The sequence below is a fragment of the Spermophilus citellus genome, assembly GCF_964194105.1.
Source record: "Spermophilus citellus genome assembly, chromosome: 9".
Lineage (NCBI taxonomy): Eukaryota > Metazoa > Chordata > Mammalia > Rodentia > Sciuridae > Spermophilus > Spermophilus citellus.
The window spans coordinates 113,161,235-113,173,425 of NC_138191.1; the positions used below are offsets into that span (position 1 = coordinate 113,161,235).

At 39.7% G+C, this 12,191-nt stretch overlaps 1 protein-coding gene across 1 annotated transcript in view; it reads left to right on the forward strand.

Annotated features, from left to right (window-relative positions):
- Positions 1 to 4,293: 4,293 nt before the first annotated feature.
- CLSPN (claspin) overlaps positions 4,294 to 12,191 on the forward strand; it is a gene marked incomplete at its 5' end in the record, with an annotated part of 37,350 nt that continues 29,452 nt past the window's right edge. The window contains 3 exons of the mRNA XM_081308768.1: positions 4,294 to 4,317; positions 8,610 to 8,718; positions 9,488 to 9,933. Coding sequence (XP_081164894.1) covers positions 4,294 to 4,317; positions 8,610 to 8,718; positions 9,488 to 9,933 — 579 coding nt within the window. The remainder of the gene's footprint in view (positions 4,318 to 8,609; positions 8,719 to 9,487; positions 9,934 to 12,191) is intronic.

Consider the following 12,191-nt stretch of genomic DNA (forward strand, 5'->3'; position numbering starts at 1 on the left):
AAACTTCTGCAGAGGAAGAGTAGTGGAACAAATGTAACATGGTAGGCTTTGGTATCTGCTATTATCTGACAAAGGGCAAATATAAATAGAACACTTGGGAATAGGCTGTGCATATTAAAATCCATTTTTTCATGGACATGTAGTCTCAGAATTTATTTTAAAATATTGATTTTGTGTGATATATGATATAACCTACTATTGAAAATGTTTTCTAATTTATAATGACACAACTGAGAGCATCAGCACTGATAAACATTCCACGTACAATACTATACTTCCAGGTATACTGACAATTAGCACCCTGAGCCCTTTCCCTGTTTTTTTTTTTTTTTTCTTCTTGAAGTACTAGAGATTAAACCCAGGTCTTTGAGCATGCTGGGCAAGTGCACTACTCTGCGGTACAACCCCAGTCCAAACCCATTTGAGAATCATGATCTGATCCAATGTTTTCTAGTTACAAATAAGGAAAACAAGGCTCTGAGGAAATAAAAGATCTACCTAAATTCATAAATCCATGTGTGGAACCAGATCAGGCTAATCCTTATAGAGTAAACACTCCAGATATTTCCCTTGTTGCCATCTATCAATTTGGTAATCAGGGCTTGTTGTATTAACCATGAGGGGCAAGGGGTAAAGGAGCCAAGAGTGACTCCAGGTTTCTGGGTTGGTAGATGCTGGATTATGATGTCGTTCACTAAAATTGAGAATACAGGCTGCCAATTCCAAAATGACTCATTTTAGCTTGACACAAGTTAATGTATAGATGAGAGTAAAAGCTTTCCTGGGGATGGGAGGAAGGCGAAATTGTTTGGTGAGTATAGAGTTTCATTTTATAAGATGAAGAGTTCTGAAGATTGGTTGTAATGTGAATGTACTTAACACTATTGAATTGTCTCTACTTTAAAATTATTAAGGCTGGGGCTGGGTTGTGGCTCAGTGGCAGAGTGCTTGCCTAGCATGTGTGAGGCACTGGGTTTGATTCTCAGCACCGCATATAAATAAATAAAGAAAATAAAGGCCCATCAACAACTAAAAAATATATTAAAATTTGTTAAGGGGTGTAGCTCAGAGATAGAGTATGTGCTAAGCTCAGGTAAGGCCTTGGGTTCAGTTGCCATGTAACCAAAAAAAGGTTACAATGATAAATTTTATGTTACATATGTGTTACCACAATAAACAAATGAATAAAATTTTCCCTTTTTTAGTTCACTGTCCACTCATTTTGTTTTTCAAATTGGAGCTTTCTCTCCCTTCAGTATTACTATTGATGTTGTTGTTGTTATTATTATTATTATAAAATTGTAGTAATGGGTTGAATCCAGGGGAGCTCTACCACTGATCCATATTCCCTGCCTTTTTCATTTTTTGGCATATTACTACTTTTAATAGACAAATCAAAATTTTAGATATTTATGGTATACAACATGATAGTTTGATATAGGCATACATTGTGGAATGGCTAAATCAGTCTAATTAACACGTATTATCTCACATAATCATTTTTTAATGTATGTGGTAAGAACTTTTAATACTCAGAATTTTTTAATGTTTTGTTTATTTTCATTTTCTTTTTAAAAATTTGTTCTAATTAGATATACATGACAGTAGAATGCATTTTGACATATTGTATACAAATGGAGCCATTTTTATTTTTTGTTTTGAGACATGACCTCATTAAGTTGCTGAGGCTGGCCTTGAACTTATAATCCCCCTGCCTTGGCTTTCCAAGTTGCTGGGATTACAAGTGCACACCACTGCATCTGGCTGGAGCTTTCTCTCTTAGCTTTCCTGGTGAACAAGTGAAGAGCTTCTCTAAAGAGATCTGAAAATATTAGTATAAGCCATATTTTTTCCTTTATTCACTTTCAGAGGGAGTTCAAAAAGTACAATATAACTGGGGTGGTGGCTCAGTGGTAGAACACCTACCTAGCATGTATAAGGCACTGGGTTCGATTCTCAGCACTGCATAAAAATATATAAAATAAAGGTCCATTGACAACTAAAAAATATTTTTTAAAAAAGTACAATATAGTTGTCAAATGAATTAATCAGTTCAGCAAATATTTATCATTTTTCCTACCATGAGCCAGGGTTGTTCCAAACCCTTGGTTCTCAAAGTATGGTCACCAAATTAGTAACATTAGCATTACCTGGGAACTTGTTAGAAATACACATTCTTGGACCCCATTTTAGGCACACTGAACTAGAAATGATAGGGGGGGGACCCAGCAATCTGTGTTTTTACCAGCCTTTCAGATCATCTGACAAATGTTCAAATTTGAGAATGACTATTCTGGATAGTGAGAATACAGTGATTAAAAAGTCCAGAGTGCCTGTCTTCTTGGAGCAACAACAGACAGATAGATAAAAATTTACTTTTAGGAAGAGGTGTTATCAGGGAAAACAGAACAGGAGAAGAAGGGAGATTGTTCTGGCAAGTTCTTTCTGAGGGATGTGAGTTCTCAAGTCCCAAATAGCAGGATATAAAAATGGGTTCCATCAATTACTAGCATTTTAAAAATATGATTTTCTCATCTGCTAAAATGGAGAACATCATATTAATTACCTTACTGGCTTGTTTCATAGATTAAATAAGATAATGATTATAAAATGTGGCAACTTGTGTCTGACACGCATCTAATAAATATTAATCCTCCACATGATGAGGGGTGCATAGATGTATAATTGAGAATCATCCATATAGAAATTAGTAGTAAAATGGATGAAAATACAAATAGACTAAGAAATGAGGATTAGATTATTATTTATTTTTCTTCCTTTTTGGTTCTAAGGATTGAACCCAGGGCCTGATGCATACTAGGCAAGTGCTCTGCCACTGAGCTACATTCCCAGCCCAAGATCTTGATGAGTGCAGAAGTGGTTTGAGAGGTGGTAAAGAGGTGAAGAAATGAAGGTGAGGATAGGAGCTTTTTAACTGAACCCAGCCAAAAGTGGAAACTTGGAAGAGGAGGACAGTGGATAGGGTGACCAACTGTCCTGGTATGCCTATGACTGAGGAGGTTCCCAGCGTTGTGGAACTTTCACTGGGAAAGTCCTGGACAAATTGAACCTAGTTGGTCATCCTACTATTGGATATGACCATGGAGGTGAAGTGGGATGACAGATACTCTGCTCTTTCTTTCCTCGTGCGTGCGCTCTGATCTTCACCTTACAGTATCTTGTAAAGTGCCTTAGAATGGCTTGACCCAAAAGAAGACAGAGGGCAAGAGAGCTGAACTAAGAGTCCTGAGAAGTCATCCTTGCTTGGACACAGAAAGGTCACAAGAAAAAACAGAATTGACTCAGAAAGGCAAAAAAGAAAATAACCCACATAGTGGGCAAAACTGAGATTAGAATGAGCTAGGATAAATCTGACTTCGGCCCGGTGTGATGGCCCACGCCTGTAATCCCAGAGGCTCGGGAGGCTGAGAGTTGTAAGCAAGTTCAAAGCCAGCTTCAACAAGGGGCGAGGCGCTAACTGGGAATCGGAAGTGGTTCAGTGGTCGAATGTCTCTGAATTCAATCCTCGGTACCAATAAATAAATAAATAAATAAATAAATAAAAATCTGGAGCCAGAGCTTTGATTTCCCTCTCACCCCAAGGCTTATTCAAAGGTGAGCAGTCCTCTAGGGGTGAGATGAGTGCTTTTCGCATCGCATCCTCGAATCAACTCTAAGTAAATTTATAAAGATTATCCAAGGATATTCTTTGGTATCTGAGAATCTTGCAAAACTTTTTTAACGTACAAGGGCGAGTGCCTTGTAGAGGCAGCCGCCAACATTTAGCTGCTCCAAGGATTGTGGGGGCGGAGCTCGGTCTTCCTGCGATCACAGAACACCACTAGGTGTTCGATTCCCAGTCTACTTCTTGCCTGGAGTGCTCACCCCTCAATTTGCTTGGTGCGACCTGTCGAGCTACGGCAAGGGTCAAATGTCAAAGACCACCACTCATAAGGTCCCTTGTTGCAGGAATAAAAGGGCTGGGCCGCCCGCAGGAAACTCCTACCCTCGGTTCTGCTAACAAGAACAGCCAGTACCCGCCAAACTACCCTAGTTTATAGTCGAAGGGCCGGCAGGAGGCGCTTCGTGATTGGTGGGGCGAATGGGGGCGTGGCCTTGGACGAAACGCCTCCTCCGGATTGGTGCAAATCATCGAAGGTGGGGCATCCACTGCGGCTAGGCGCGAAAGCTCGAACGTCGCAGCCTGGCTGGAGACGGCGGGAGCTGCTGTCCCCAGGCTGAGGGAACCGGGAACCGAATCATCCGGAACAGAACGCTGGAGAAGCTGGACTCATGGCGGGCGATATGGGTTCTGAAGTGAGTTTACGCACAAGCCTCCCACCGGGCAGCGGAGGCGGCACGCCGAGGGTCGTGGTGGGTTCAGGCGGGAGCGGTGCTGAGCTGGGGCGCGGGACCCGGCGGACTACAGCTCCCGGCGGACTCTGCGCGTCTTCTCGGCTCGGCCTGGTGGGCTCGCGGCAGCGCGTGGGGTCCGCAGCCGGCTTCCCGCGCTCGGTTGGCGGCTGTGCCCCTGGGGTCGATGGCGCGCGAGGGCCTCCGCCCAGCCCTCCTCAGCTTGTCCCCGCAGCCCACCCTTGCCCTTGGCGCCTTTCCTGCCGCGCGGGCTCCTCTTACCGCGCCCCGAACGAGAGAAGGCCGGCACCGCGGGATGCGGGGCGAGGTTCTGAGTAGACCGGAGAGCTTGTGGAAGTTCGGAACCGGGTCTGAACCGGATCTTGGAGGTAGTCGTGCGCCGGCCCCCAGCGTTTCCCGACAGGTCTTCGGACGCGGAAGTAACACTCCGGGGTCTCCGCTGGCCGCTGACTGCTCCCAGGCGTCTTGGGTCAAAGAAAGCATCTGTTTCCAGACCTGTGCGCTTTTCTGAGGTCGGCACTAGGGCCAGGCTCTCTCGCCTTGGGAGCAAAATTTGAAGGAGCTACGGAAAACTTCAGTGATCAAGTGAAGTTCATATTAATGCAGTATTTTAGAAAATCAGAAATTAATGCAAAAAGCCTATGATTTGATCTTGAACAAAAAGGCAAACTTTTTTTTTTTCCTTTTGGTACTGGAGGTTGAACCTAGGATTGCTTTATCGCTGAGCCACATCCCAGACTTTTTAACTTTTTTTTTCTCCAAATATTTTGTTTTAGTTGTAGTAGGACACAACCTTTATTTTATTTTTATGTGGTGCTAGGTGAGCGCTCTACTGCTGAGCCACAACCCCAGCCCCATCTTTTTGAGACAGGGTCTCACTAAGTTGCTGAGGCTAGCCTTGAACTTGTGATCCTCCTGCCTCAGCCTCAGCCTCAGGCTCTGGGATTGCAGGCATGTGCCACCCCGCCTGGCAATATAGCAAACTTAAATAAAGACTCGACTTTACATGATTTTGTCTCACCTCATCCTAATCCAATAAAAACCTTGTTTCCAACAAAACTATTAGGAAAAGCAGGCAGCTGCAGGTGTAGCTGATCTGTTGTCCCAAGCTACTGGGGAGGCTGAGGTAGGAAGATCACATTTTGAGACCCTAACTTAAAAAATAAAAAGGGCTGATGGTATAGCTCCATGATAGAGCATCCCTGGGTTCAATCCCCAGAACTGGAATAACTAAATAAATAAAATAAATGATTTAAAAAAAAAAGAATAAAGAAAGCAAGCAGTTAACTTCATGAGACATAGTTGGCTAGTTTAATTTTTTAATTATATATACATATATATATATTAAACATTTAAACATTTTTTAAAAGTCTTGATTACTGAGTTTTTAAAGACCCCTCAGCTCACTCTTTTCTTTGCACTGCTCTTTAAAGTTATTTGTACTGCTGCAAGTTGCCTACAGTAAATTTCCTTATTAAGAGTATCACTGTAGGGCTGGGGTTGTGGCTCAGAGGTAGAGTGCTCGCCTACCATGTGTGAGGCACTGGGTTCCATCCTCAGCACCACATAAAAATAAAATAAAGATATTGTGTCCGCCTATATTAAAAAAAAAAAGTGTCACTGTATATTGAAAACTCAGTTTTCATATTTACAAACAGAACTAATAGTGTTACTGCTTTGGGTTGTTGGGAGGATCATCAGTATATACAGGATAATCCTTGGTGTTTCCTCATTACGTGTTTTCTGTGTTTATTATTTTAATAATTAGGTCAAGCATTCAAATCAATTTGATAGTTTTTTTGAGAAACCACTAGAGTAAGACCTTGTACTCAGTTATAGATGTTACAGATGTTAATCTGTTATTTTCCTTTTTATTAGTAAGTTGATTCAGAGCCCTGAGAACACCAAGGAAGGTAGATGACCTGTCATCTAGGGTCACCTTGGTCACTTACTGATCAAGTCCCTTACATTCCTCTCTTCCTTTATATTTTTGACTTTTATTTAAATTGCTTTATTTAGGAATTTTCAATCTCTACAAACATAGAAAGCCATCATCTAATTTTGACATTTATCAAATAAAGTCTTGTTTCTACTCTACTCATTTTCCCCCCTCAGGGAATTATTTGTAAGAAATCCCAGACCTCATACTGTTTCATCCACAAATAAATATTTCAATGTACATTTCTAAGAAATAAGAGCTTTCTAAAAAAGGATAGCCAAAATATTACCACACCAAAAAAACATCTAGTCATTGTTTTAACTAATACATATATTTTCAGTTTTTGAGTTAGGATCCCAACAAAAGTCTGCATATTGCAGTAGTTAAAATATATTTCTTAGCCAGATGCGGTGGTGCCTGTAATCAAGCATCTTGAGGCTGAGGCAGGAGGATCAATGAGTTCAAAGCCAGCTTCAGCAACTCAGTGAGGTCATAAGCAACTCAGCGAGGCCCTGTCTTTAAATAAAGTTAAAAAAAAAAGGACTGGGGATGTGGCTCAGTGGTTAAGCCCCCCTGGGTTCAATCCCCAGTAGCGCCCCCCCAAATATATACATTGTGTGTATATATATGTAGATATAGTATATTTCCTGCAAACTCATTAATCTATAGGTCCCACCTCTTTTTTCCTTTTTTTTTTTTTTTTTAAAGTGCTGGGATCCAACTCAGGGCACCAGGCATGCTGGCAAATGATCTACCACTGAATAATACTCCCCAGCTTCTATTGTTAAAGGAACCACCTAGTTAGTCCTGTAGAATTTCCCACATCTAGATTGCATATCTCTCTCTCTTTCTCTTTCTCTCTCTCTCTCTCTCTCTCTCTGTCTCTCTTTGGTACCAGCGACGCTTAACCACTGAGCTAAGTCCCCAGCCCTTTTGTTATTTTTAGTTGTTGATCAACCTTTATTTATTTATATGCCATGCTTAGACTTGAACCCAGTGCCTCACACATGCTAGGTAAGCGCTCTACCACTGAACTACAGCCCTAGCCCCTGAGCCCTTTTTTTATATTTTATTTTGAGACAGGGTCTCACTAAGTTGCTGAGACTGGTTTTGAACTCAATCCTCCTGCACCACTGTGCCCAGATTAGATTACATATTTGTAGTGTATTTGTTTCCTCTATTTTCTGTAAATGGACAGTAGTTCCAGAGACTGAATCAGATTCAGACCTGATTGTTCTGACAAGAATGCCTCATAGATGGTGTTGTACTTCTATTAGGCTATATATAAGGTCTGGTTGTTTCTGTTTTGGTAATGTTAGCAGCCATTAATGATCATTTTCTAGGTTTGTTATTTAATCAAGGGTTGCTAAAACTGTGACAGTCTGTCAATTCTTTATTGATTAACTAGGCATTTTCTCAGAAGAAAAACTTCCTTTATTATTTATCTATCTATTTATTTATTTATTTAGTGGTACTGGGGTTGAACTTAGAGGCCCTCTACTACTGAGCCATGCCCCTAACCCTTTTATTTAGGGTCTTACTAAGGTGCTAAGGCTGGCCTCAAATTGTGATCCACCATGCCCAGCTAAAACTTTCCTTATCAATCATTTGGATATATTGAGGAACAGTTCACATAGAAAAAAACATAATAAATATTTGATTCTTTTCATTTATTTACTGTTACTCAGGGTTGGTTCTGTTAGTATCCTTCAGAGGTGCACAATGAATTACTTTCTGCCCAGTTTTTTAATTTAAAAAAAAATTGGGGGGGGGATACTGGGGGTTGAACTCAGGGGTACTCAGCTACTGAGCCATAACCCCAGCCCTATTTTGTATTTTATTTAGAGACAGGATCCCACTGAGTCACTTAGTGCCTTGCTTTTGCTGAGGCTGGCTTTGAACTCTCAATCCTCTTGTCTTAGCCTCCCAAGCTGCTGGGATTATAGGCATGCACCACGGCACCTGGCTTATCCAATAATTTTAAAGGTGTATAATGAATTTTGGTTTTTGTCTTAATCAAATGATTGTATTGGTTCTTTCCTTATTGCAATGTGGCGATCCTGTGTTGATGTATTTATCATTATATTCTGTGTGTGTGTTTGTGTGTTTTGAGATGGGGTCTTGCTGTGTTGCTTAGGCTGGTCTTGAACTCCTTGAATCCATGGGACCTTCCTTCCTGCCTCAGCCTCCTGTGTAGCTAGAACTATAGGCACACGCCATTGTGCCCAGCTCTTGGTATGTACTTGGACCTTTCAGTCACCTCCTAGTTAATGCAAAACTTGTTTTCATTTTTTAGGTTCATCTAGAAATTAATGATCTAAAACTCATTTCACAAGAAGTAGACAGTCCGACTTCTGACAGTGGACAAGGCAGCTGTGAAACAACTAGGTCCTTGAGTGAAAAAGGTTTGTAATATTTAGTACTTTAATTTTAGGAATAGAGTGTGGGAGCCTGGGTTATAATGGATTATATTAACTTCGTTATTGTCTTGACTTATTGAATTATTAATTATTAAGTTATTAATAAGTCAATTATTACCATGTCTGTTGTTTATTATAAAAGTAAAATAATAAATAATAGTGCTTATGTCTTTTTGAAAATATTCCTTTCTGTTATATTGATGAATTTGTAAAATATCCAGTAGCTATCACACTGCCTGGTTAAATGCATTTATCCTTTAATAAAAGTATTTTTAACAAGTACCAGAAGGATTAGAACAATTTTACACATTGTAAATCTATATAATTACATTTTTCAGCCAGAGGCATTTCTCTTTAGAAAATGTTTTTCAAAATATATTTTTAGATATGCTTTGCTACAATATGTTCTTAATGATAGTTACATAATTTCACAAGGAGATATATCACTTGTATAATTGAATATATTTTTGAGTGTAGTGGGACTAAGAGGAAGGTCAATTACTTGTATACTTTTCTTTTTTCAGCACTTGGAATTGTACCCATGGACACTATACCACTGAGCTACATCCCTAGACCTTTTTTTAAAGAAATTTTTTTTAAAATTTTTTATTTTGAAGTAGGGTCTTGTTAAATTGCTTAGGCTGACCTTGAACGAGATCCTCCTACCTCAGTCTTCCCTTGTTGCTGGTGTTATAGACATGCACCACCAACCCTAGCTGGTTGTATACCTTTAAAAATATTGTTTTTCTTTCAGATTCAGATGAAGAAATATTTGTGAGTAAGAAATTGAAAAGCAAGAAGGTGCTACAAGACAGTGATTCTGAAACAGAATACACAAATGTCTCTCCAGAAAAAACTACCTATGACAGTGCTGAGGAAAATAAAGAGAATTTATATGCTGGAAAAAGTGGAAAAATTAAAAGGGTTTACAAAACTGTGGCAGACAGTGATGAAAGTGATATGGAGGAGTCTTCGTATCAGGAAACTCTTGAAACCCAGGTGACATCTTGCTTAGAACTGAATCTCCAATCTGGAAACTCTGTAGAACTTACCATCGGTAGAAAGATTTCCAAAAAGCCCATATGTGAAAAAGAAGTAACAGAAGGAAAAACAAAAATAAAATCAAAGAGAAGACTTGAGAAAGAGGAGAGAAAGATGGAAAAAATTAGACGGCTAAAAAGGAAGGAAATAAAAAATAAGGTATATTATTTTATTTTAAAACTCTGATGTAGTCTTTTCAAGGTTATTTTTAAGACATTTTTGTTTTTAATTGACACATAGTAATTGTACATAATTGTGGAATACCATGTGGTATTTTCATACATGTATACAGTGTATAATGATCAGAGCAAGTGTTCTACCTCTGAGCTATGACCCCAGTCCCCCCAGGCCCTTTTATTTTTTATTTGAGACAGTCTCACTAAATTGTGAAGTCTGGCTTTGAACTTGTGATCCTACTGCCTCATCCTCCCAAGCTGCTGGGATTATAGGCATGTGCCACCATGGCCAGCATATCATCTTCAATATGTAGCATTTCTTTGTGTTAGGAACATTCAAAATCCTCTCCATAATTTGTTTTGAAATATTCAATTAATAGTCGCCCATAATGTCCTATCTTCACTGATATCCCACACCCTTCCCAGGTGCTGGTTAACACTATTCTAAGTTGGCGCAAATGACAGAATTTTATCTTTTCTATGGTTAAATAATGCCGTTGTGGATATATGCCATATATATGTATATTGTATGTATGTCGGATACTAAGGATTGAACCCAGGGCCTCATCATACTAGGCAAGCACCCCATGACTGAAATATACCCACAACACTTTTTATTTCGTTTTGAAATAGGGTCTCACTAAGTTGCCCAGTCTGGTCTTGAATTTGTGATCCTCCTGCCTCAGCTTCTTGAGTAGCTGGTATTACAGGCATGTACCATTTCACCCAGCTACCATTTTCTTATCTATTCATTGAGATACTTTTTTCCTTTTGTTGTGGTGGGGATCAAACCCAAGGCTACCTCACACCTTCTAGGCAAGTGCTCTATCACTAGCCTAAGATATACATTAGAGAGTCATTTGCTTTTTCTCACATAGAATAACGTTTTAGAAAAAGTGGCTTTCAGTTATTAGGGTAGTTTATGCACTCAGCATATAGCTTTGAATCAACTGCTTTGCATAGAGACTAATAGGATATGTGTTTTATTTATTCATTTATTTATATATTGGTACCAGGGATTGAATCCAGGGATACTTAACCACTGAGTTAAATCCCCTTCCCCCCTTATTTTTTAATATATTTTTTTAGTTGTCAGTGAACCTTTATTTTATTTTATTTATTAATATGCAGTGATGAGAATTGAACCCAGTGCCTCACACATGCTAGGCAAGTTCTCTACCTCTGAGCTATGACCCCAGTTTTCCCAGGCCTTTTATTTTTTATTTGAGACAGAGTCTCACTAAATTTGAAGTTTGGCTTTGAACTTGTGATTCTACTGCCTCATCCTCCTAAGCTGCTGGGATTACGGGCATGTGCCACCATGGACAGCAGGATACACGTTTTACTTATTGTTGTGGATATGTAGAGGACACTTACAAATAAACGAGTTTCTGATTTTCTTTGTGAGGACCTGAAGTAATTCATCCCTCATACCCCCAGTACTGGGAATTGTACCAGTGGGTGCTCCTACACTGAGCTATAGCCCCCAATCCTTTTATTTTTGAGACAATTCTTGCTAAATTGCCTGGACTGGCTTTGAAATGGGGATCCTCCTGCCTCAGCTCCCTGAGTTGCTGGGATTCTAGGTGTGCACTACCATACCCTACCCTTTTTTTTTTTTTTCCTGTTGTACTGGGGAGTGAATCCAGGGCTGCTTAACCACTGAGGCACATCCCCATCCATTTTTTTCTATTTAGAGACAGGGTCTCGCTGAGTTGTAGTGCCTCGCCATAGCTGAGGCTAGCTTTGAACTCAGGATCCTCCAGCCTAAGCTTCCTGAGCCATTGGGATTATAAGCATGCGCACCATGCCTGGCCCTTTTTGTTTTTTGTTTTGACAAGATCTCTAAATTATGGAGGCTGGCCTTCAGTTTGTGATCTTTTTGCCTCAGCATGCCTGGCTGAAACGAGGATTTTTTTAAAAAATAGTTTTTAGTTGTAGATGGACACAATACCTTTATTTTTATTTATCTACTTTTATGTGGTGCTGAGGATCGAATCCAGTGCCTCACACATGCCAGGCAAGTGCTCTACCACTGAGCTACACTCCAGCCCAGGAGGATTTTTTTTTTTCCAGGAGGATTTTTTTAATGCATCCCTCAACCAAAGTTTGTTTGCTAACTAGAAAAATCATTCTTATGTTTTGTAATAAGTCAATAAGTAATTAGTTGACATTTCAAAAAATATTTATTTATTAAGTTAATTTTGAGTAATTATATAAAAAACCCACAGCTTGGACTTC